This window comes from Magallana gigas, chromosome 7 (genome assembly GCF_963853765.1).
Source record: "Magallana gigas chromosome 7, xbMagGiga1.1, whole genome shotgun sequence".
In the NCBI taxonomy this organism is placed as follows: domain Eukaryota; kingdom Metazoa; phylum Mollusca; class Bivalvia; order Ostreida; family Ostreidae; genus Magallana; species Magallana gigas.
In genome coordinates, this window is record NC_088859.1 from 44,456,328 (window position 1) to 44,483,421 (window position 27,094).

Consider the following 27,094-nt stretch of genomic DNA (forward strand, 5'->3'; position numbering starts at 1 on the left):
AAAACTTGCAAAAACAAAAGCAATGAGTAATCGAAAAGTACATGTATATCAGCCGCACCTCGCTTACGTGGGTTATGTATTTTTTTCTGCAATGTCGCCACCTTCATATCCTGCATGAATCACCAAAGAAAGCTATTAGATAAACCTACACAAATGTGGCTGCTGAAGTAAATGAAAAGTAGAAAGATTCATATCCTGCATGAATCTCGAAAGAAAGCATTTTAGGTAAACCTACACAAAAATTGTTGCTGAAGTAAATGAAAAGTGTGACAACTTTGTGGGGTTTTCATGAAAAACAGTATTTTGAAAGTAAGTATAGTGTCAAATAAAGAAATGCATGCCTGAATGAAACCGCAAAAAATTTCCCGAAGAGCGAAAAGCATGCATGATAATCATACCGGTATTTTCATTTGTAACTATATAATGTAAACCATTTACCTGTATAAATGTACTGCAGATTTTAATGCTCACATATATAATCAATGATCGAAAAGGGGAGATTTAAAGGGACTTTGACACGATTTAAGATCAAAATTATTTTTAACCGGGTATTAAAATGGTGAAAATGGCGGGCGGGCGGCTGCCAAAAGGGTACCCTCATTGTACGGATAACTCCTCCTACAGTTTTCAAGATAGGAAGTTCTTCTTTTGCAGATCAATTGTACATATATCAGAGGTGTGCATATTGCTAGGATTTTGATTTCCAATAATTGATGAAAAAAATACCAGCTTTTGAACTTAGTCATTTTTTGGCAAAATATTGCATATAGGGTACCCTCATTGTACGGATAACTCCTCATACAGTTTTCAAGATAGGAAGTTGTTCTTTTGCAGATCCATTGTACATATATCAGAGGTGTGTATATTGCTAGGATTTTGATTTCTGATTATTTATAAAAAAAAATACCAGCTTTTGAACTTAGTCATTTTTTGGCAAAATATTGCATATAGGGTACTCAATTTCACTGGATACGGGTTGACATGGATTATGGATACAGTTCACATAAAAGAAAACCCAGTTTGCTGTCACATTGACAGCTTTTCACTTGTTTTATTTTTTATGCATAAAATAGTTTACTTATGCTTTTTAAATGATTCATCAAAATTTGAATGTTAGAATTCAAGTAATAAAAGATATACAGATGTAAGAATTCGTGCATTGTTATGTACTACAAACAAAGCTTGAGTCTTATATTTGTTTGCAGATAATGTAAAGTAAGGAATTGCAATTTCTTTGACAAACTGACTCCTGGCAAACAACTTAAACTGATTCAATGCATTCTTAGATAATATTATCAACAGAAAAAGCAACATTTGATTGAAACTTAATATATCAATAAGACCCATATGTCAAAAAAAAAATAACAAGATTCAAGCTTTGTTTACAAAACGAAGAATTTTAAAATCAGTATCTTGCTTGTTACTCGATATGTCAAATTTTGACAAGGCATTAAAAGTACCCATATTAACCATTCTAAACATTAAAAAACAGAAAATAAAATTTAAAATTTTGAGCTCAAATCGTGTCAAAGTCCCTTTAAAAAAAATATGACCGCATGCATTAATTTGTATACTGTAATATAATGTAACTGGGATTATTTAAATACTTAATGCAAAGTTTTAAATATGGTATAATAAATTACTATCAAAAATGTATTATATATTATGATAAAATAGTATAGGGGTGGAAAGGAATTTATGGATTATGGAGTTACGATAGTTAAACAAAAATTGAAAATCTTTTTTTACCTTACGAAGTATCGATATCGAAACATTTTACACCCGATCTACTATCCGGATGTTGTACGGGATCGGACTTGTTTACATCATGGCGGCCATAGAGATTAAAACAGGCATCAGTTAACAAAAAAAGATCATTTTCATCTAAGTGCAGTGATATTAGATATTTTTCGTTTTGGAACTTAGGTAGGAACAAAACTTTTTATAACTTTTGGGCTAGCTGAAGTTGTCTGGGGAGTTCTACACACGCAATTGGAGATCTTCTTTACATAAATAATTGCTTGGACTTGTTTTGCCACGATATTTGAATTTTAGTTTTTACTAAGATTTCTACGAGTTAAATCAAACACAACATTAAATATTTTTGTTGTTCAATGATTCAAATCTATAGAGTGAGTGACGAAATTGCCGTGGAAAATTGGCAACAATTGATAAAACTAACCAAAAAGATCAAGAGCTCAACAGATGGAGGAATTTCGGAACAGTATGCATACTGTGGACAGTATTGAGGCAATTTATGTTGAATAATCATTGTCGTTCGATATGTAACGTTAGAGTTATACGTTTGATCAGGTACTATTAAATCAAATAAAAATAATCTACAAATATTTTGACACCGAATAACAATATCTGCTGCAGAATTATCTACAGTTGTACAGATTTACTACTTACCTCCAAATTTCTCTCAATTTAAGCATTAAATCATGATTTTTTTAAAGATACAGTCTTATTACTGCAGCAATGTGTGCATAAAAATTTTCATAATGCACTAATGCGCATTACTCAATTTGTATGCACACACTGCTGCAGTTATGCATGAGACTGTATCTTTCAAAAAATCATGATTCAATGCTATAGTATACAGGGAAATGTCTGCCCTCATTTTATTTTTCACCCTCGTTTTCGGCAGATGAAATTAAGACTTGAAAAAATCTAATGTCCCATATCATCTCTCTTTAAACACATGTCTGGGCAAATTCAAGATGGGGCAACACCATTTGCAAGTGTAGAATGCGAAAATAACCCTGTATACAGTATTGTTGTCATCATTTAGTTGTTTTCGCATTAAATACACATAAACGTCAGTGAAAAACGATTCAAATCAATGAATGGCAAAAATTCTAAGTTTTCTCTTTTCACACACCCAGAAAAAACTCACATGAACAAAAATACATTTTTTACAGTGATTTATAACAAGAACATCTGACATTTTTTATCCATTCAAAAATTATTGTGACTCCTCACACAATATTTCAGCTTTATCATTCGGGTACTTTTCATGTCGTTTGTAATACTTAAGCTAGAGGGGGCATTTCAAAACAAAAGAGCCTGGAATTTTTTCCTTCTAGTGAATGAATTAGGTTTGGGCACAACAGTATTTATGATTATCAAAATGATAGGCTAAAAAAGGTGGTAGCAAAACTTGGGACAGAGTATAAATAATTTATTGGTCTAAAATATCAAATACCAGCAAATGTTATTGGTCTACAGAAATAATTTTATGCACTGACTGCTCTTTTCTTTATTTTGATATGATCTTGTATCTCGTACACAACAATTATTACGGATATTTTGAGATGACTTTGAATCTTTATCATTAAAAAGGGTCATGATGATTGTTATTTACTTCATTTTATTGAGAAAGCATTTAATTTTCAACCAAACCAGAAGTATTGTGCAATCATAAGAAAAAGATTAAAAAAAAAAAAAAAGGATATGTAATTTCAATATAATCACATTGTTTACAAAAAATTATCCCAACACTATATTTATGAGCAGGAACAGTTTCACTCTTGTCTTCAATTTTGAATGCTTAATCAAAATGATTTATTCATTTTGGAAATGCCTTTAACTGTTGTTTGTACTAATAGATTGTAACAAATCATTTTAGATGATTTTCCACTCATTACTGAATTATTTAAGACTTAAAAGGAATATATGCTCTTAAAATAATGTTCAGAAACATATATATCACAAGTAACTAAATTTTAATCTTTTTATTTCTCTTTTTAGGAGAGAGATTCAAGATGGCAGCATTTAGCTCTGGGCAAAAATGGATGGACTTTTTCAACCAAACCATACAGCTCCCACCAGCATTTGAAAGGGAGCATTCAGCTCCAGATGTTTCAACGCCAATACGAATTTCTCTCAACACCATAGAAGGACTGACTGGGAAAGCTGATGCAGAGAAGCAGCCTGAATATCAAGTTTTTGTTAGTCTATATGACATATCCTATAGGAAGTTCTTTGGAAAGCAGTGGATGGGTCCCCTTTTGGCAGCGCATGGAGGCGGAGCAAAAAGACCAAAGCTGAAGTATAACCAAAATCTTTACTTTCACACGCCAATCTATAATGCGAATATTGTTGCAGTTGTTGAAGTGGTGGCTGTAACGCAGGCAGGGATTCTCAAACCAAAACGAGTCTCCTGTGGTTGGGGCATTATCAAGGTTTTCAATGAAGAAAAGAAGAGTCAAGAAGCGGCTGCTCAAGGGAATACTTTACCAGCTCAAAAAGTCCAGCTCAATTATGGAACTCCAAGGGCTTTATTCTTTATGGATGATCCAGTCGATGAAAATGAATATTTGAAGCCAATACCAGACTGTTCTCTGTCATTTACTGTAACAAAACACAAAGCTATGTTTTCAGTAATGTCCCTTATACCAGAGAACACACTTATTGGAGCTCATGATGTCATCCCAGGCCTTGTAGGGAGTAACAACCAAAATGCTGACGCACTGAAAAAGCCCAAGGCCCTGAATCGTGTGCCTATTCAAATAAATAATCTTCGAATTCAGCTGCCACCTAACATTGAAAAGTTTGAAGAAGAGCTTTGTGAAGCTCTGCACAGAGATAGAGAGAGAATGGAAAACAAGAAGCTTTCTGGAAATTCTATATCCGTTCAAGAGAGAAGACTCATTGTTGGTGTACATAACGGTTTGAATTTTGTAGAGAAGCCAGAAACTATGTATTTGGATGTCTATGATGAAGCAACTAGAACTCTGAAACCACAAAATAGTCCAAATCTTCGAAGAAGCAAAAGGTTTCACTCCTCCCAGAGATCTCTAACCAGTACTGATAGTACCTCAACATGTCTGGTCGTCAAAAACAAGATAGAACTGAATGAGGTGATAGATGATCCAATGTGTGCTGTTCTTTTTACTTTGGAGTATGTTGTTGGCCACAAAGTATCAGAAGAAGAGAAAAAATTGTCCCAAAGCATCACGAAAGGGCATGTTCAAACAGTGTCGGTGAGATGGGGAGTATGGAATCCCATTACACAGTCAAATAATCCCACAATCCAGGTAGCTTTCCATGGAGGACCAATCAAGTTTCCAGATGAGGACTTCCTCTTCAAGAGGCCAGATACAAAAATGCAGAACTCAGAAGCAAGTAAATTTGCTGGTGGAACGCTAACATTGCAGTGGACCATAGGAGATGGCACAGGTGTGGAACCTCTCCCTATTTCTCACTTAATACAACCAGGGTCCATGTCTTCTATGCGCAGTGATGGGGATGACAATATGCTAATGGATAGTCCAACAGGGAAAAAACCTCCGTCAGGAAGGCGTGGCCCTGTTCATCAAACTCCTCAACAGTCATTGATGCAGCCTGAAATGGCAGCATCTGTCTACTCTGGTTTAATTCCACAGCAAATGCAACCTCCAATGCCTATGATGCCCCCAGGTTACCCATACATGCCAATGCAGCAGTCCATGTATGGATTTGGTGCAGCTTATCAGAGGTCACCGAGAAGTACAGTAAAGGTTAGCACAGAGATGCAGGAAATACCGTTCCAACCACTACATGCTCCTGTAATGGCTCTCCCCCCTCAACCAAACAGACAACAAGGGTTGTCCAGAGCAGCATACGCCAAACTCTACTCAACAGATTTCCCAGCCATTGTTGATGCAAATGGGGAACCCCCAGAAGTCATTGATGTGCGGAAACCTTGGGAAGTTGATTTGAATAGGGAAATTCAAGATCCTTTTCAATGCAATGAAATTGTTTTCCAGTTTCTTGCTTTTGATCGCTCATCTACAGGAGAGACATCAGTTACTGACTATGGCAACACCATGTTCTTTACCTTCCAATTTTACAGATTACCTCAAGTTACAACAGAAAGGGTGATGCTGTGTAAACCAAAAAATGAACTTGTGTCAGATAATTCGTCCATGCCTTTTATCATTCATAGATTGGAAAAAGATCACCCAGGACCTGCAGGTCTACAGATTAAATATATGATGGATCCCACGTACATGAAAGCAGGAGAGATGCAGATGTTCCTTCAACACCTTTCTCAGCAGATCTTGTATATTGACATATGGGATGGAGAATCATTATTTTTGATTGGACAGTGTGCAGTTGATCTGAAATTTTTGTGTCGAAATGGTCATGAGGCTGTGCAGTCAACATTTGAGCTTGATGTCATGAAAACAGAATATGAGGAAGCATCTACAAAGGTGATGGGTACTGATCCCCTTACACAACATCCTGGATATAAAACTTGGCTGAACGGAAAACTTCACTTCAGGATGGCGAATATTGGATATATGGTGGACCACAGGACAAAAATTGAAACACCCATATTTATTCCAAACAAAAGTCATTTGATCGTTTCTCAGACTGCAGGAAACATTTCCTATCCAGGCGGAAGTTTACAGAGAGAATCTACATCCACAAAGTCTGGCTTAGCATCCAAAAAGAAAGTGGTTCGTGCTCATCATATTGCCGAGAAAAACAGGGAAATTGCTCAACTGTTGTCAACTCACAACGATCAGATGATACCAGAAAAAGATGAGACACCACAAGAGCCGGATTCAGAGAAAAGGAGAAAATTAGCACGCATGGAAGCTCTTAGGCAGAAACAGGGAACGGACAACAAATTCAATACAGTTATGGCATTTAAAACAGAAAAACAAGAGCGGATGAAGGATTACAAAACTATGGAAATCTATAGGCTTCAGACTAAAAAAGATGGCATTATAAACATGCTCAGCCAATCTATATCTACTGAACATACTATTAATCCATCATTTGGAACATCCGAATTCTTTGAATTTGTTCTTAAAAACCCATTGAACGTTCAACAGACTATTACAATTGAGCATGAAGATACAGATTTAAGGGTAATCACAGATGCTAGAGAGTGGCGCTACTTCAAGCAGCTTAATGGTGTGCATACCCAAGTAGAAGAAGACATGTTTATCAAAGAAAGCACCTCTGAGCACCCCCAAATCTTTCTCCGTCCAAAAGAAACCGTCCAAATTCCCTTCAAGTACCTTACTTTTATCACTAATAATGCTGTAAACACTACTCCACCTGATCCTGAAAAGGCTCTGAAAGACGACACAGGGAAGAGAGCAGTGCAGGCAATGCAGACTAAATATGTCAGAGTACTCTTTAAGGGAGACGATGGAAAGGCCTTGTCTATTCTCCAGCTCAAAATTGAACCCCAGCCTCATGTTGTGAACCAGACCTTGAGATTTTACCATCCAGAGCAGACGTTCTTCAAAAAATCTATTCGTTTGCCTGGATCTCAAGGTCTTTCTGGCCCCCCTGGTGGACCAGGAACAGTCCAGTTCTTTGTGAGATGCAGCGACAGTAATGTGATTGCGGAGTGTAAGCCTGTACAGACAGGAGAACCTGTGGATGTCTTCATCAAAGCTGCACTAGCTGCCTCTCCCCAGATCAAGCATTTTTATGCTTGCATTTATTCTGACCCCTTTCTTAGTCATCCTGTACAAATATGGCAACTCTATATTCATGCCTTGCAGAAAGTTGATGTATCATGTGTGGAGGGTCAAACCAGTCGGTTTAATTTGCTTCTAAGAGGTACACAAGCAGCACGCCTTGTTCGCAGTTTCTCTTCCAATCCAAGAGAAATGCAGCTATATCCCTCAGAGCAGTTCCTGTTAGCAGCTGGAGCAGTCCATGAGCTGAGTGTTGCTGTCCGTCCAATGAAAGAAGGAACAAAGCAATTCCATCTAAACGTTGTGGACGTAGAGTGTCATCAACTGGTTCGTACATGGCTGATCTCTGTTAGCTGCCAACCTCCAACCATATCTCGGGCATTTGAGCTACAACTTCCAGTTGGTGGAGGTAAAGGAAGCAACAAAAAGATCACATACACCAATCCTTATCCTCACAGGCGAGAGTACCACGTCCTGTCAAGTAGAGAAGATCTGATCCAGTTTAGAGAGAACCATTTTACTGTTGAGGGAGGAGAAACTTATACCATTGGATTGAAATTCATTCCAATGATGAAACATGGTGTTGCTGAAATCCTTGTATTTATTAATGATGAAGATGATAAAAATGAGGAGACATTTAAAATTACCGCCACATACACATAATTATACAGTGTTAAGAAAAGTGTTTGTAATTTCAAAAACTCTGTTTTGTAGATTTGAAAGGGTGATGAAAGTATACCGATAGATATTTACATAGGTTGTTATTTCTGTTAGAGTAATTCCTGTATAGAGCTACAAGATCTGTATATTTTTATTTTGATATTTATTCATCTTTGAAATGTAGAGCTGAACATATTCTCTAATGGTATAAAAATACTTTGATCATAAAATTCGAATTCAACAATGCACGACCTGTCTAATGCCGTTTCCCCGCAAACAAGCATGGCGAACAATGAGGAAGACCCTCAAATCGAAGTGGAAGAATCAACGGAAATTAAGACAAAGAAGCATGATTCGGGTGCAAGAGATCTTGAAAAGGTCACCGATTATGTTGAAGAAAAGGAAATTTCGGCACAAAGCATAGGAGATGCTATGAAAGCAATGAGTGACAGGAAAACAAAAGAGAGGGCTAAAAAACAGGAAAGGGAACGGGAACTAGCAAAAGTGAAAATAAACAAAGAAGATGTGGATTTGATTGTAGCGGAAATGGAAATAACAAGACAAATAGCTGAACGGACATTACGAGAACACAATGGGGACGTTGTGGAAGCATTAGTTGCGCTAACGAATTGATTTAAAAGGGACAATTTTGTTTGCTACCATTTTGCATAGAGGACTGTCAAATTACCATCACACTCAACACTAGAAACGCAAACCCTTTGTGTAAAACAGACATTTTGCTATAAAAGTGATGAAGCATATCTTTGGCAATTTCAAATTCATGTTTGTCTCAATATTCACTCATACGTGTACAGACTTGTTGATATGCTTGCTTAAATGTTATTTATGAAGTGTAGATAGATTTCTAATCATCTCAAGACTTACACATAAAAGCGATAGATGGAATATAGAGTTGAGTTAATCTTTTGCATTCCTTTTTGCTCATACTATTGGTCCAAACAAATCGATTACGATTGCAGAGGTTACTCACAGATTTACAGACTTTCTGAAAGGTGAAAACCTACAAAAGTATATATAACATTTTTGAATTAGTTTTCTTATGTCACAAATGAGACAATTTTATTACTATGCCCAGAAAAATTGCTGAATCGTACAGGAAATAGTTACATCCCCCCACCCCAAAAAAAGTTATATTACACAGGAAATGGTTATATTCCCCTTCCGAAACTGTTATATCACTCTCGCGTGCAATAATTCTGCTAATAATTATGTTGGGTTCGAAATTTAGCTGAGCAAACGTAAACAGTTTTCTCGGAAAATAAAAAAAATTAATGTCATGACAGTGTCAGCTACTCAGAAAAACTTACTTTAACTTTTTAATTTGAAAAAATATCTTCTTTTTGAAAGCATCGATCAACATTTTACAAGAAAATTGATTTAAAAGACATGAACATGTATTAATAATCAAAATAAACTTGTTAATGAAGTAAATATATTGTTAAACAGATTTTTATTTTTTAAAATGTTATATAATATGCCTTCGGCATCGGGCAACATAACAATTCAGGGCTTTCCTGTCACCTCGGGGCAAATATTCTGGTATGTCGCCCTCCAGGAGCTCCAGGAGGATTCAAACTTGTGATCTGCAGTTCATAAGCCCGATTCTTTTAACCACTGAGCTATGATGGTATACAACCAAGGAGACTAATACAAACAATTTAGCAAAACATTTACGGTAAATTGCCATCTTGTGACGTAGTGTCTTTAAATATATAAGTACAGGTGAAGTGAGGTACCTAAGAAATTTAGGCAGCTGTTAAACCAATGTTTTTTTCCAAAATCCCAGATGCACAAAGTATGTGTATGCCTGCGAGGATATCATCAATTTATGACACAGTCTCATTATGTAAATGTAACCTCACAATAAAGTGTAATGAGCTTTGTTTAAAATTATCCAATTTTCCTAAGTGTACCAGTACTAAAATGGAAAATAATAAATTATAATAGTGATTTAATTTGGTCCTTATAAAAACCAAAAGCTCTGCTACATGTAGGTAAACCCGCTAGCTTTAGTAGTAAAGTGGCTGTATTGAGTCTATATACATTCAGTCACACTTTCAAGTTAATTATCCTCTTTGAATCATCTAATATTTTAATTTGTAACCTACCAGTGTTAAAATGTAGTAGATGGTTTTCTGCATTTTTGTGTAGTGAAAAAAACTAAGACTATCGTTCACTAATAAGATAGATTATAAGAGAAAAGAAGTTGGTTCTTGAACTATCATCCCATCATTTGAGAATCATGTAGAGTGTAAAATCAGTCAAAGCTAATCATTATAATCCTGATGGGGCCAATGTTCAAGGATTCAATTGACATCCCATAGTTGAGAACTTTATTTTCCTGTAATGTTTTCCATGTCACATTATCCTTCTGAAACCCATCTATCAAGTTATTTTCTAATCATAATTTCATTTAGAACTAAAGGAACTTTGAGCAAGCTCACAATGATACCCTACTAAGAAAACATTGGAAAGTAATACACATATCGCTTATTTTTCAGTGACCTTGAACTAGCACAAATGACCAAAGCTCAAGGTCAGGATATATTTTCATTCGCATTCAATATCTGTGTCAAGTTTAAGCTTCTAATCATTTAATGTTTTCCCATCACAAGAAAAGGCCTAGACAGAAACTTTGCATTTTTTGTGATCTTGACCTTGTACAAATGACCTTGGGTCAAATCAATAAAAACATTCAGGTTATAAACTATCATGGATTCTAAAGTTCCTCAATAAGAAAGATATGGACTGGACATGATTTCAAAGATATACAAGCAGACAGTTTTTCCCATATACTAGTACCCCCATTGCCCAAAAAATTCTTTGTGGGGCTTACATGTACATAAAGAGTTTAAAGCATTTTGACACTGATTCTATATCAACTTCCATTAGTATTGTAAATAACTTGGTCTGATGAATTTAAGATGTTTATTCACTTCTTGCTAGTAAAGGTACTTGTTAAACTGAAATACTCCAGTACTATAGATAATGTGAATTTCACATTTTTAATTGTTACATGAAGGGTTGGGAACTTACAATTTTTCCAAAATAAGATTCTCAATAATAGTAGAAACAACATTTCATGAAATTCTGTAATTCTTTCTGCCAATTCAACAAAGTACAAAACAAATTTGACATATTTGTCTTCATTTAATTCAAAGCATGATAGAATATGTTGTTAATTCTACATCAATTTGCACATGCCCTAGGCTTAAAAGAATATTTCTTGAAGTGTTACTATGAAAAGAGGATGCCTCTTCAAAGTTATTATCAAGCACAAGAAAAACAATGTACCAAAATGAGAAAACTAAAAGTTAACAAATAATTATGAATGGCTATTTACTTCTGCATGTCAAATTGAATAAAATAACTATAATTAAACTTAACTATGCTGACATGCTTTTACAGTATTCTATGTGTGTCCAAAATAACGCAATGCTGACATAACGGCAATATGATGAATAACTTTCCACATTCTATCAGATCTGTCAATGTACAACATAATAAACATCAAGTGCCTGTAATTCTGTTTCCCAAAATAAAACATACAGCCACTTATTTGATGAACAGCTCACATTCTAAGAGATTATTTTTAGACACAGTACAATATGTGCAGCTCTGTATGATTTAGAAATACAAATGTTAACCTGACAATGAATAGAGGATTGTTGAACCTTCACTGAGGAATTTCTAGCATTATACAGTTTGATATTTAACACATCTGTGGGTCTGTATTTTGGTGAGACATTCCTTTGTTACTTTCACACACTGCACAGTATTATGACTGTCCATCTCAGCAGTCCTAATATAAGACCTTTGTGACCCGACTTTTAGGGCTATCCCCCCTGCTGGATCTTCCTCTTCAATCGGACTCAGATCTCAATGTTAATGATGAGGTGGAACTAGTAGAAGAAGCTGCAATATAACAATCAAATATCCCTTTGACTCATTACTTGACAGAATAATTAAAAATAAATCTTAAACTTATAGTCTTCGGTCTGAACAATAATCCATTTTATATAATTACACCACAAATCATTGTCAATTAAAACTAGAACTGTCCTAATGGGACTAATACCCCCGCTAGGCTAATTTCAAATGGGACAAATAATTGAATTGTATAATAATTAAGGTTTGGAACACATACAAAAAAAAAAATTATAGAAATGTAAAAAAAAAAAAAATAGTTAACAAAGAAAAATTAAAATCAAAATTGTCAGAATTTCACTGTAAATACATATCTATAACAGTAATACATTTACAAATGTATGTATTTGATGATATATTTTTTTAATTTAATTGATTTAAAGAAAAAATGACAATAACCCCTCCCTTTGCAGTGAATAGAAATACCGGTAGCCAAGCAATGCTCTTCTGTTGATAAAACTTTCAATATCTTTCTAATAAGAGTCTTGAGAGATGCAATTAGTTGTTTCAAATTTTCCTCACTTTCTCCTATGGCACAATTGAACTCCAAATCAGAAAATTGATCCCATAGGACTATGATTTTCTTTGATGGGCTTGTTAAATTTAATAAACTCCCAAAACATTACCATAATTACCATACTATGTAAAAATATGTAAAAAAAAATTTAATATTACAAACAATTTTAAAATTGCCAAAACACTTCAATCATATCAGTAATTTTGAATTTCATTTAAATTAATGCCCAATAGGGTCACTTCATCAAATTACTTGACAAATAAATTTAAACAACCTCTAAAAATAGTTTAACTTCTTTATTAATAATTATATTATTTATGAAACAGTTTTAAAATAGCCCCAAAACCATCACCCATTTTACAGATTATCAATTTCCCCTAAACACATGCTCCATCTGAACCATGGCTCAGATAATGGCTCCCTTGGGACAAATGAATTCAGCCACACTTGTCTTTGATGTTCTCATTAGCTCCTAAGAATTTATCATTGACAAACAAAAACTTTGCATTGTCAGTTGATAGAATACTTATAAAAAATATTTTTTTTTTTATTAATTAAGACATAAAGACAAAAAACTCCATCTGGATGTATTTATATAAATATATTTTAGAGTGTTTTCTATTAATTAATTAATAAAATCTGTAAGGATTACCTCCCTTACTTTTCAACATTGTGTACAATATATAGAATAAGGAAAATGAAAACTGTCATAAAATCATTAAATCTTGTCTGATCTTAAAAAAAATTGCAGGTGCACATCTTCAGATGGTGTTCAACATATGTACAAATTTTCAAACTGTTCCATGCAGTAATAAAAAATTCTATAGGGGGGACAAAGTTGCGTCTACAGACAGACGGACAGACGGACAGACGGACAGACAGACAGACGGACAGACGGACAGGGTGAAACCAATATACCCCCCTAAACTTCGTTTGCGGGGGTATAAAAAAACAGTACAGAAACTACTGTAAATGATTTAAATTTTGCTAACCATCTGTCTCTGGTCCGATGACACTCCCATCCGACTCCTCTCTCTTTAAACCCCCTCCTGTTGAAGAAGCCTCATCTGGCCTGAAATTTCATCAATACAGATCTTGTATAGAACATAATACTTATGATAAAATAATTATAAAACATTCTAATCGTTAGGGTTTTCCAACCCTTGGGTAATAATTGGGTCAACTTTTTGTGGGGAAAATTATTTTGAGGTAGGAATAATGTACTGACAGCAGGTAATCAGTTTTTGAGCTTTGAAAAATTTTCATTGTCTGACATCTTTACAAAGAAAATAAATACCAACAGCAAAAAACAACAACAACAACAATAAAAGAGAAATATTGCTATTGTTACAGATTTTTAAGCAGTAATTCATGAATGTCTTTAACAAGTGATTTAACAATAATTTGATTTCATTACAATAACCTAAATGTTTAGATTTCCTATACAACTGTTAATGTTAGGTTCATTTAAAACAAAATTGTACGTCAAGCTCACATTTCTTGTCTTTGCTTTTTGGAAATTCCTTCATTTGAGGACTCATCTTGATCAACCTTGCGTTTTTCTGCCTGAGGTTTATCACTGTCCTCTCTGACGCGCAGCTGCTGTATTCTCCAGTCTACAGCTCGCAGAATGTTCTCTGTATCCTTGGGGCTTGTCTGAAGACAAATAAATATTACATGTGCATTAGAAATATATTTAAATCATATACATACAAATACAATGATACAGGAGATTGTAAAAAAAATAATCAGAGAATCCAAGAAATATCACTATCACACTTTCATATTTACGGTATATTTACAATCAAACTTCGTTATCTCAAACTAGATGGAACTGTTTAAAAACTTCAAGATATTTGAGTATTAAAAATATCAATGGTAAAATAGTGACTGGGACTTACAATTACTCTGACATATCCATTGTATTTGAGATATCAGTGTTCAAGATATCGAAGTTCAACTGTACATTGCTAAGCCTTCAATGTTCAGTTTCTTGTAAGATTTTACTTCTAAATAAATTTTGATGCTTTTGGTAAGTATTTTGATGCAGGTAGTAAAATAATTTTCTTTTAATTGGAATTTAATCTGAATTTCGAAATTTTATATTAACTTGTTGTTCGTACCACAATAAGGAAGACTTTGACGCCCTCGGCCCCGTCTGTAGCAGTGATTCTTACACTCTTACTACTGGCTCTCTCTATGGTCATCCCGGGCCATATCTTTGTGTTAAGGATTACTCTCAGGCTGCCATGAGTTCTCATCACTGGAAAAAAATTAATCATAATTAACCATAGTCAATTTATTTGGAAACTATAATTTGGATTTGTAATTTATTCAGATCCTTTGTTTGCAACAAATATTGTGAACTTAATAATCTTTAAAGTTATTAAACTTTTTTTTTTTTTTTTTTTTTTTTTATTGGGTTTTTCATTTCACAACACATGTACATATGTAACATAATACTGATTGTAACATTTTTATAAACACATTACATAGTCTTTATACTATTTCTACTTAATAGTACAGTTTTGTATATTTCATATGAAGTGAAGCTGATTTTGAGAGAGAGAGAGAGAGAGAGAGAGAGAGAGAGAGATAGAGATTATGCAGGTGGATTACAATACAAGTATAGACTATGCTATACTGGAAACAAATGAAATGATATGAGGGTTCACATCGATCAAAAAAAACAAACTTATCTCTATAACTACAATTTTTCACAGATATTCTGCCAGTGGCTTTCGTATTCCTTATAATTACATCTTTTCAACAGCAAATATTTTTCAGTTAAGATTCTTTCTGTTATGACCTTTTTCAAGGCATGTATATTTGGTGTCGGATTACTTTTATATTTACATGAAAAAATATATTGCTTCACAATAAGAGCTATCAGGTTAAAAAATTTATAACTTTCTTTATTTTTGTATTTTCCAAAAAGAACTGATTGAATATCAGATGTAATCGAGATTTCAAACTGTGTAAAAATCCACTCTTCAACATCACACCACAATTCTTTTACTATATTACATTCATAAAATAAATGACCAATACTTTCTTCATCTTTTTTACAAAAGGTGCAAACAGCAGATTCTGCTTTTTTTATATTAAAAAGATATTTATTTGTAGGGACAATCCTATGAAGTATTTGATATTGCAGCCAATGTAGTTTTGATTCCTGTGTACACTTAAAAGGGAGTTCAAAAATTCTACTCCAAGAAGTTTGTGAATAGTTATAACCCTTTTCTCTCCATTTTGATATCGATGTACATATTTCTCTTTTTTTGTCTAATAGTATGTTGTACATGGGTTTACAACCTTTACAAGTATTAATAAACAATAGAATATGATTAGGGACAATTGGTCCATATTGTAATGTGTTCTGTAGGTTTGGTAAGTGTATATCTTGTGTATGTAGTCTGGTTGTAACTGCAGTTCTTAAACTTGCATACTCTATGAAATTTGTCTTTGGATTAATGTGTTTCAATTCATCAAAGTTTCTAAATGTTCCATCTATATTAAGCAGATCACTAACAAAAATAAATCCTTTATTAACATAACTTTTGATAAATATTGATTTATTGTCTATGGTGATTTGGGGATTGTGCCATATATTATCATTTATAATTTGGGGTCTACTAAGTGGCGTTTGTTCAATTATTTTTAACCAGCTGAGGAGCACTTCTTTCCAAAAAGAATTTTCTAATTTTTTACATAGAAGGTACGAATAATTAGGACCATTTCTCCATATTTCAGAGATACTAATTTTCAAAATTGATTCTAAAAGCTTTACCCATTTTGTATCAGTTTTAATTAGCCTTCTCATCCAAGTAGCTTTGAGTGCTGTGATAAAATTTCCATAATCAACCATTTTGAGACCCCCATGATTATAATCTTGTATAATTGTACTTTTCTTTACTTTATGAACTTTACAGCCCCATAGGAAATGAAAAATATCATGTTCAAAAGTTTTTAGGTATTCAGTTTTTGGGTTGGGTAATGCTAGTATCAAATGATTTAGCTTTGGTATTATTAGTGTCTTGATTATCGTAATTCGACCAATTGGTGTTAATTTTCTTAACTTCCACTGATTTATCAATCTTCTAATTTCAGACAATTTTGGTAAATAATTTAATTCTTCCATTTCATCTAATTTAACTGAAAATTTGATACCTAGAAGCTCAAAATTTAAATTGTTCCAACTAAGTTTCCATCGTGAATGATGAAATACATCCTTTGAAAATTTTTTGCTACCAATCCAAACCATTTTTGTTTTTGTAAAATTTATTTTTAAGCCTGATACTTGTGCGAAAAAGTCTAAAACCCTAAGAATGCCATCATATGATTGTGGTGTACCATCCATTATAATTGATGTGTCGTCTGCATATTGAGATATTTTGTATTCTTCTCCATCAATAATTATACCTTTGATGTCTTTTTCATTTCTTATTAATATTCCTAAAATCTCAGCGCAGAGAAGAAAGAGATATGGAGATATTGGGTCACCTTGTCTACAGCCCCTTTCTGGATAAAAGTATTCTGAAATTATACCATTTTGAATCACACATGCCTTAATTCCGTTATAGAATGTTTTTATCCAATTTTTGAAGGAGGGTCCAAAATTAAAAAAGTCTAGTGTTTTTGAGATAAAACTCCATGAGATGGTGTCAAAAGCCTTTTCGAAATCAATTAACATTAAAAGGCCGGGTATGTTGTAATGCTCTGTATAATACATAAGGTCATATATAAGTCTTATATTTTCCCCAATAAATCTTCCCTTCAAAAATCCAGTCTGATCATTATTTATCAATTTATCTAGAATAGTTTTCATGCGTTCAGCTAAGCTTCCTGAAGCTAGCTTGTAAATAACATTTAGTAAAGTAATGGGACGCCAATTTTTCAGAAATTGTTTAGGTTTTCCAGATTTGGGAATGCATGTAATAACACCTAGTTTATTTATTTCTGAAAAGTTTCCTATTTGAAAAGAGTGGTTAATTGCTCTTGTGATAAATATTCCTAAGTCTCTCCAGAAGAATTTAAAGAACTCACTTGTAAAACCATCAGGGCCAGGACTTTTTTCATTTTTCATTTTCTTAAGGAAATTCAGAATTTCTGTATCAGTTAAAGGACCTTCAAGGGTATTTGACTCTTCTCTATTAAGTTTAGGACACTTAATTTTATTTAACTTTTCATGGAAACTTTCTTCATTTATAATTTCTCTTTTCTTATACAAGTGTTCATAAAAAGATTTAGTTTCTTTTAATATTTTCATTTGATCGAAAATAACCGACCCATCATCTTTTTCAATATTTGGTATTTGTTTACTTATGTAGTTCCTAGTCTCTAGGTTAATGAAATATTTGGACGGCTTTTCTCCCTCGTCAATCCATTTAGACTTTGACCTGATACATTGACCTTTTAATTTATTTTTTCTTATGTTGAGAAGCTCATCTTGTTTGTTTGATAATAAATCTAAGGAGTTTTCCGTGAAGTTCTGCTCAAGACATGTAATCTCATTTTCTAATTCCTTTTCTCTTTCATTGGATTTTTTTTCTCTTAAAAGCAGAGTATGAAATGGATTTACCCCTTATTTCAGTAAGAAGAATATCTATAAAAAGTTGATCATCAATTATAAATTGGATATCTTCATTTCTTATATTATCTAAATTATCTATATTGTATATAGGACAAACATATTGTCTTTTTACTTCCCTAATTATTTTTTTTATAGAGTTAATATATATTGTATCAACTAATAGGGAATTGTTGAATTTCCAAAAGCCTTTCCCATTCATAAATTCATTTACTTTAAATTCAAGAATTACTGGGGAATGATCTGAACGATAGCTATTTTCAAATTTAACATGTGGTACTCTATTTGTTAGAGTGTCAGATATAAGGAAAAAATCTAATCTGGCTTGTTTTATAGGACTTTTCCTTCTCCATGTGTATCTTTTTAAATTTGCATTATTTTCCCGAAATATGTCCACAAGATTAAATGTCTCCATTAATTTCAAAACTTCTATTCTTGCTTTTGGGTTATTCAGATGTTTATAATTCATAGAGTCTAAGTCTTTATTCATTACTAAATTGAAATCACCTCCAATTATAATATGTTGTGTATTAAGATAAGAGTCAATTTTATTCTTTAATTCTGAGTAAAAATTTGGTGTATCTGAATTTGGGCCATATATATTTACCAGTAAAAGGTGCATATTTTCAACAGTAGTGTCTAATATAAGATAATTACCACTATCATCTTTATCTATGTTATGTACTTTACATTCAAAATTGTTATTTAAAAGAATTGCCAGTTATTAAACTTAACAATGGAGCAACATAAGGTAAAAGCTAATTGTCACTAAAAATAAATCCTTAAAACATGTTGCTTATCATCTTCATAGTATAAAAAAAATAAACAAATCTTACTGGCAATATGTTCAGCCTATACACCAAGGGACCATCACTTACCCAGCCTGGACTGGAACTCTGTAGGTGAGGGCGTGATCAGATCGTTCAGTCTCAGCAATCCCCTGCCTCGCTCCACCCAGTTGTGACCATGGGATTCAAACACAAACAACTTAGCAGTAGCCTAAATGTACAGGTATTATTTTTTTTATAAATTCAGAATATACCAAGATGATAGAAATTTATTCCTCAAAAGTATAAACAAGACTCAAGATGGGTTTTATTCTTTGAAGCTATAAATCTCCAGATCAGGTGAAAGTAGAGATTCACTTGGATTCCCTTATAGTTTTACCTGTAAAACATTAGATTCCCCTTCTTCTCCAGTGACAACATCAACTTCCTTGAAATCCACATGCTTCTCAATCCTGGCTTGGAATTCTCGAGCTGACTCCTCTAGTGTAAGGGCTTTATCTAAACCACAGTTATAATGAAAAATAGTTACATATATACACTGTATGGCTTTGGAAAGACTTCATAGCTAACAAATAAATCATGCATCAAATTTTAAACTAGATTACATGATAAACTTGTTTAACTTAATTCATTTTACAATTCATTTGACATAAATTTATGAATCATAAGATATTCATACTTCAGCAAATTATGTAATGTGAGTTTTCAAAAGCCCCCATCTATTTTCAGAATTTATTCTTACTCTTTTTTTTCTAAACCATTCCTAATTTTTCATATAATCTTACAGCACAATGTTATTGTCAAATGGTTAAATTTCAATGTAAAAATGATTAAGTAATAAAATATCACTATGAACACTGAACGATGTATACCGGAGGGGGAAAGACATTCACTTTTTGATTCGTCCTCTTTATGCTCCTCTGCACTGGGATCTGTTTTTATTACCCTCTGTTCCAAGTTCTGACCAAACACAAACTCTTCTTTGGTTTTCTCTGGAGACTTTGCCACACCCTGTCAATTCAATACTGTTCTCATTATCTTTTAATATCAAATACCTTTATAAATATGTCCACAATATCATTTACCTCGTTCATAAAAACATTCAATCCATAGAGTGCTTACCATAACTCTTTCAGTTAAGTTCTGACCGAAGATAAACTGCCCCGATTTTTCATCTGCGTTTGAAGAAGATTCAGATTCTTTTCTGAAAATACATGTATAATTATAAAAAAAATAATACGTAATCTCTTTAATAATGCTCTAATTTGAAAAGAAGATTCTAAACTTAATTTAAATAGCTAAATTCAAACTTTAACTTTTGCTTTGATTTAGTCATCTCTACAAATTTGTGTATAGGCAAAAAGAGAATATGAATTTAGCAATGCACAAGTTTTTGTCAATGCATGTCTATGTATTTTTATAAATTATAAGATTAATTTTGACCAACATCAATAACAAGTCTTACCCATCTGATTTGGTAAGTGCAGCAGCAAAATAATTCTCCTGTGTAGCTTCACTTGTAGCACTAAAAGAGTCACTTAAAACACCAGCTTTAGGCTCTGGGTCACTGCCTTTATTCTTTTCCACTTCACCTTTCACATCTGAATCACCTTTGACCTCTGGGTCATTAGCAACATTTTCGACTTCATTAGGCACTAGATCACCACTGCTCGTCTTCTCTTGATTTTCTTTCTCTTTGCTTTTAACATCACTCTCTAGAAAAGAGAGGAAATAAACATATCAAGGAAGTGGGAGAACAACTTTAACGAGTATTTATGTACAGCATACATGTACCGGTACATTGATTCTGTAAACAGGGGAATTTCCATCATCATTTTATATAATTGCCCTATATGCCTTTTTCCATAATGGCCTTATAATTAATCTTGTTTTGCTTGGACTAGAATGTCTCGACGTCATTGGATGAATCGCGTCACGTGGTTGCCTTATAAATTTCTTTACAGGACAAGCGTCAGAAGTTATACGGCAACATGGCGTACGTAACGTTATTTGAGATGATTTTTAACACAAACGTTCAACCATACCTTTAATTTTTAAGCCCCAAAATATTTAGAGTGACCCCCCTTTGCCCGTGACGTAATATTATGATCCTACAATAGCATCGAGGTCTGCACAAACGACTGACGAGGAAGGTAAAATAATTAGAGAATAAAGCTACGAATTTAATCGTTATATATTATCTTTTGTTTGTTTACATATCAAACTGTAGGTCCTTAACAAAACAAAACACTTATTAGGTTCGTTACTGACTGTTTACAGAAATTTGTGGGGTCGGTAAAGTCCATCCGCCTCGCCTTCTATGGACTTTACCGACCCCACAAATTTCTGTAAACAGTCAGTAACGAACCTAATAAGTAATATTGTCCTGAATGCAATCAATATCCTGTACTCATACAACACTGATTCTACGTACCTTTTTGTTTTAAATTCTGAACACAGAAAGACAGGGGTGAGGGGCGTAATAATGACTTGGAAGGGCTGGAGCTGTCTGTTTGATTCAACATATCTGAAATAAAATGAAAACAGCACTTTTATTAATTGTAAAAATAAATACAAATGTACATTTTATATTTCTTAGATAATAATTTTAATATGTACATAAATATTAAAGTAAGTTACGTGTATTTTAAGTATTTGGGCTGACGCTTGATATGTTGTTAACAAATTAGACTGTATCATGATAGTCATACATATAGTTACATATCACCTTCCAAAAAAAAACCTCTTTTTTTCAAATTGTTTGTTCTGAAATGTAATTTTTATATCCATCACACTGTGAACTTGTCAGGCATCATCTTTGTATACAAATAAATTATAAATTATGCAAAGCCTCTCTAACATTTCAATTTTATAATCATCTTCATGATTGTATGCATCACAAGAAATATTTCATTTGAATCCATCACAAATGAATGTTAATTGCTGAAAATTTTATACATCTGGACATATCCCTAAATTCAGTATTAAAATAGTTTTGTACAGCAATTCGATTTTTTTGTCTATTGCAGTGTTAGTATAATGTTAAATTTCTAGTCTCAAGGTTACTTAATCAAGCATTTTATAGTATCATGAGAAATACCTAGAAGCATTACACTAAAGGTCAATATAAATCTTTAATGCCAAATGATTAGACTTACCCAGTTTAGAAGGAGCAAGAACTGAGGATTTATGTGGACCTTTGTTATCTGTAAGTTAAGATAGATATTGGTCAGTACACCCTCTGCCAAACCTGAAAATTTACTTAAAGTCAGAAAGTTACAGAATTTACCTGTGTCACTTGAGGTTTGTGATTTTGAAAAGACTGAACTAGAACCGAGTCTACTAGGAGCAATATACACTGAAAGAATGAGGAACATCTTCTGGTTAGTAAATCAACGGAAAAACAGTTGTTAAATATGTCTGTTTATATAGTTTAAGATGCTTTTGCTTTAATTATTGAACCAAACAAAACTTTTCTCAGCAGTTACCAGTATTCTGAAGGAATTATGCAGTATAATTTGTGTCAATTTTCAGTATTTTCAAAGATTCTATTTCCCAATAAACTGTTTTCTCTTGAACTTTAAACAAACACATTTCTCCCATCCCCTAAGTCTTTGTTGTTATGAAAAAAACATATAGTACATAAAAATCTGTTTACCAGTATTATACTCTGTCCCAAGTTTTTGCTTCCACCACTTTTCGCTTGATATTTTGATAATCGTAAATACCTTTTTGCTCAAACTACGCTAATCCACTAATATAAAAAATGACCAGATTATCTGTTTTGAAATGTCCCCTCTACCGCTTCAGGCTTCAATACACAACCGAAAAAAAGAGCCTCTACTACGATTTTGCATTGCATCAGCCATGAAATAGCCTGGATGACAATGCTGAAAAATTGTGTGAGGTTTTCCGAGTGAGTTCTGAATGGTGAAAAGATGTAAACATTTCCCATTATAAATTTATTTTTCTTCCTGTGAACTTTTATGAGTGAAAAATAATAATGTGTCAATAAAAATATCTTGGAAATTTTTCCTTTTATCAATTTCAACTCTATTTCTTTCACAGGTATATGTTCATTTTTATTAAAAATCATCAAAAAATAATGGAAGCAATAACTTGGGACAGACAATAGAATATTTCTGAAACATTAGTGCTAACAATAAAACAGTTTGATAATATTAATATAAATTTGAAAAAGTCTGTGACAACATGCAAACCTGGGTGTGTATTAAATGAGTAGTGAGAGGAGTTGGTAACAACGTCTGATTTCAGTTGGGGGCGGAGCCCAAATGGATTTGGTGGCATCACTCCTACAAAGTATCACCATGTTATTTCATATTTACAAATTAACTTAGTAACCATTCAGTAATAAACAACAGTGTTATTAGTGTTAGCTTTTGATACAACTTTTAAAAAAAAATCATCTATATATTCTTTTACATGTATTACCAACATATATAAACAGTAACAAATACAAAGAACTACTGTTGCCTCTAGAATCTTTGTTATATATTATATATCCCATATGTATTATTTTTTTAAAGTTTAGGTATTCCATTAATTCAACATAAGAAATATCATTTCAGAAATCAGTACATGCAAACATTCTGTTACTAACCATGGAAGGGGCCAGAACCATCTTTTGTCTGAAATAAACAAATTTTCTTATTAACATTTTACATTAATTTATCTGTCAAGATACATTTTGTACATTGTACCAGTGAGTAGTGTAAACATAAATATTGACCTCAAATTGCCATCTGTTGTACTGTTAGATGGCTGACTGGCCATGGCCAGATTTTAGACTAATATATAAAATCTCCTTAAGAGGAGCTCTGTATAAGATATAGGAAAACAAAGTTAAAAGACGTAGAATTTTCCTTTACTAAATAGTAGTTTACAGCTAAACAAAGCATTTTTTTTTAAATCATAAAGGTAGGTCAGCATCCTTAAGTTTATTCATACTGCTGCTGTGTAGGACAGTGTTGTGAATATGTCAGAGTACTACAATGTACTACATGTCAGAGTACTACAATGTACTACATGTCAGAGTACTACAATGTACTACATGTACTGCTACAAGTACCTGTGATGTGTCTGATGGCTCCTTTTGTCCCCGACTATCTTCCTTTTTATCATCTGAATCTAAAACAAAGAAGAAGAATAGTTACAGCATCACTGCATTTTGTATATCATTAATCTATGGTTGTCCTTTAAGATATACAATGTAAAATGGTTCAGTGGTCTAGCTTTCAACAGAGGAACTAATTCTGACTCTCGATTATAATATCTTGACCTATGACCCAAATAATCAATATTCTTTCAAGGCTACCTATGAACCAAGATTTATGTCTGTCAAGCAAAGAGTTCTAAGATATTGATCAGACATCACTTGGTCCACTGACGGACATGTACATACTGATCTACCAACAGACAAGGGTGAAATACTTTTTTCAAAGGGACGAATATTATGATTCAATATACAACTTCCTGGGAATTTGTTTAAAGGGGCATGGTCACAATATTGGTCAAATTTTATTTTTCTGTTTTTATTATTTACATTGCTTTGGGAATGCATTTCTAGTGATCAAATGAAATTTGAGAGTGAGGCAGAGTTATAAGCAAGATACATGGCTCACAATTCTTTAAATTGTCATGTAAACAAGGCTAGTGCCCTGTTTTTGTTTATATACATTCAACATACCAGTAAAAAATCTTTTTTCAAGCTGATTTGTCTATCATCATATTCAGTTTAAGCATACAGTAAATAATAAACAGTTCCTAACGTTTAACACATTCATTTTAGGTCTAAAACTGGAATTTTCACTTCAACATTCAAAATGTAAACAAAAGCTTTGTTTACATTGCAAAGAATTGCAAGCTCTGTAACTCGCTCATAATTTAACGAATAACACTCAAATTTTGGTTACCTATGAAAAGTACCTTACCAAAGCATTGTTAACATTAAAATCAGAAAAATAATTTTTGACAAAAATTATGACCATACCCCTTTAAAGTAGTAAAGGCTTCATCTTCAATGAAAGAATTTATAATGATCAAGATTTTGGTAGCTTATGAAATAGTGAAGTTTCTTGAATAAGTGTCAGGTTAGGCATGCATGGTTATAGTGTCTTAACGAGGCTGAGTACAGAATGAGTACGCACGCTTTCGCGCAGCATTTCGTTTGTATTGTGACGTCATCTTTTTGCTTTGTTGACGCCATGGCGTAATAGTTTCAACTGCAGATATTTAGCGAAATTTGTTGAAAATACCTGGTTTGATGCGTAAAATTGATATTATATTGTGGAATAAACATACGTCTCAAAGTATAAGCTATATTTTGGCTCGGGTCGAAAACGTGAAGAGGGTTCAGCAAGCCTAGCCCTCTGTCACGTTTTCTTAATCCTCCTAAATATAGCTTAATTCATATATTTCAAGAGAGTTACCATGTATTTTATATTAATGACCCCTAATTTATGTCATGTTATACATTGTATATTTATTTATTACTTAAATATGTCTGAATGTTTTAATACTATAAAGATTACCGTTTCACTCTTTGTCAAATAAAAAATAGCCATTATCTGACAAACTGGGAAATTGGGCATACAAAAAACAACTTTGATAAGACCCCTGGAACAAACCAGGAGGTAAAAGGGTAGCTGCAATTATGTAGCCCTCTCCGATTTTTTATATCTGATGTTTACTGGAGAGGTAAGAAATGCAGATGTTATTGTCATTTATACACGATTTGAGACAAAATTGCACCATTACAGAGATCCTATGGAGTTGTAGCCCTCTCCCCCTCCAAAAAAAAAATCGCGAGAAGGCTACATTATTGCAGCTTGTAAAAGGGTTAGTTGTTTTGACCATTTAATGCTTTTTAGCAATCACTTTAATATGTAGAACAGAAAAAGAAATCCCTAGGGCAGAAGTTTAAAAAATGTGCAAAATTGATACATTGCAAGCAAAATCCCATAAAGTCCTATATGTTAAAAATTAACAAACTTTGAGATGACCCCTTAAACATTTATCTTAAAATACCGGTAATAATTATATCAGTAGAAATTCATGTAAAAAGTTTCATTCAAAAATCTAGGGCAGAACAAATTAGACCCGGCCTCGATAAATTATAACTTAACTTTGGTTGAGGATAAAAAAATGTGACAGATGTTGAGAATTTCCAAGCCCTATAACATTCCAACCTATGCATTACTGTACAGTAATTGTATCTGCACCAATAAAAATCCATGTGTATGCATTTCAAGACATTTATCCTGCAAGGTACTGGTATCTTCATAATTTATGCCCAAAACATTTCCAACAAATTATTGGTACATTTATGCAGTTGAGACCCTGACTCCCTGGTATAAACAATGCAATACAGATGAATGTCACAATGCATTTGAATGTGATTGTCAGATAAATCCACAAGACTATATATTGGAGAATTGACCAAATATTGTTTTGATTCATTTAGGGCAACCAGTTTATGCAAGGGACAGCTGCAGGATAAAATAAAGGCATATATTATGCTTATTTACATTGGTCTCAATATTAAATTTACCCTCATATAAGATTATGAGATATCAAATTATCAATATTGTGATGGACAGACTGGTGAAATACCTGTGCCATTCTAAATAGATAGCTTATAGTAAGTCTGTCCCAAGTTATTGCTTCCATCAATTTTTGATGATTTTTAATAAAAATACACATACCTGTGAAAGAAATACAATTGAAATCGATGAAAGGGAATATATCCAAGATATCTTCATTGAACAATTATCCCTTTTCACTCATAAAATTTCACAGGAACGAAAACATTTTCTTACGGAGATTTAATATGTTTTACGGTGCGACCGTTGGGGCGAGCACAGCATGTGATCAAACAATGAATTATAATAAATTAATAAAATAAAATTAACGTGAAATTTGAATGCCAAAAAATAAAACATACCTATTTTTCAGTAAATTTTCATTATTCATAGTTTATAAGATTTGTTATAATTTATTTATTTATATGTAGAACAATAGTTTAATCTCAGATACAATGTTGTTAAATAATAAAGATTTTAATATATATATATATTCATTGCACTGCATCTCCTCTTTTAAAGTGATTGTGATTATGATTGATTGATTGATTTCCCCCTTT

At 33.0% G+C, this 27,094-nt stretch overlaps 3 protein-coding genes across 7 annotated transcripts in view; 2 read left to right on the plus strand and 1 right to left on the minus strand.

Moving 5' to 3' along the window:
* The first annotated feature begins 1,794 nt into the window (after positions 1-1,794).
* Positions 1,795-8,237, plus strand: LOC105332157 (nephrocystin-4). Its single transcript, XM_011434612.4, has 2 exons — positions 1,795-1,926; positions 3,754-8,237. The coding sequence occupies exon 2, from the start codon at positions 3,768-3,770 to the stop codon at positions 8,091-8,093; it is 4,326 nt and encodes a 1,441-aa protein (XP_011432914.3). The 5' UTR covers positions 1,795-1,926; positions 3,754-3,767; the 3' UTR covers positions 8,094-8,237.
* A 135-nt stretch (positions 8,238-8,372) lies between these two features.
* Positions 8,373-8,723, plus strand: LOC105332158 (huntingtin-interacting protein K). The gene has a single exon (XM_034458814.2). It carries the CDS (start codon positions 8,373-8,375, stop codon positions 8,721-8,723), a length of 351 nt encoding a protein of 116 aa, XP_034314705.2.
* A 2,518-nt stretch (positions 8,724-11,241) lies between these two features.
* The window catches only part of LOC105327600 (ran-binding protein 3), an 18,204-nt gene continuing 2,351 nt past the window's right edge, over positions 11,242-27,094 (minus strand). For 2 of the 5 annotated variants that reach the window (XM_011428173.4, XM_011428172.4), the window contains exons 2-16: positions 24,023-24,081; positions 23,555-23,582; positions 23,154-23,246; positions 22,223-22,291; positions 22,092-22,139; positions 21,368-21,460; positions 20,399-20,648; positions 20,056-20,137; positions 19,806-19,944; positions 19,313-19,431; positions 19,024-19,144; positions 14,679-14,818; positions 14,051-14,211; positions 13,548-13,627; positions 11,242-12,026 (exon numbers count right to left, since the gene is read on the minus strand). In XM_011428173.4, coding sequence (XP_011426475.3) covers positions 11,974-12,026; positions 13,548-13,627; positions 14,051-14,211; positions 14,679-14,818; positions 19,024-19,144; positions 19,313-19,431; positions 19,806-19,944; positions 20,056-20,137; positions 20,399-20,648; positions 21,368-21,460; positions 22,092-22,139; positions 22,223-22,291; positions 23,154-23,246; positions 23,555-23,582; positions 24,023-24,081 — 1,535 coding nt within the window. In that variant the 3' untranslated portion in view covers positions 11,242-11,973. The remainder of the gene's footprint in view (positions 12,027-13,547; positions 13,628-14,050; positions 14,212-14,678; positions 14,819-19,023; positions 19,145-19,312; positions 19,432-19,805; positions 19,945-20,055; positions 20,138-20,398; positions 20,649-21,367; positions 21,461-22,091; positions 22,140-22,222; positions 22,292-23,153; positions 23,247-23,554; positions 23,583-24,022; positions 24,082-27,094) is intronic. The other 3 variants (XM_020066976.3, XM_011428176.4, XM_034458813.2) reach the window with 2 other exon arrangements.

What these genes read in the sequence shown, in the direction of transcription:
- LOC105332158 (XM_034458814.2), top strand. Translation starts at nt 8,373, where the DNA reads ATGGCGAACAATGAGGAAGACCCTCAAATCGAAGTGGAAGAATCAACG.
- LOC105332157 (XM_011434612.4), top strand. Translation starts at nt 3,768, where the DNA reads ATGGCAGCATTTAGCTCTGGGCAAAAATGGATGGACTTTTTCAACCAA.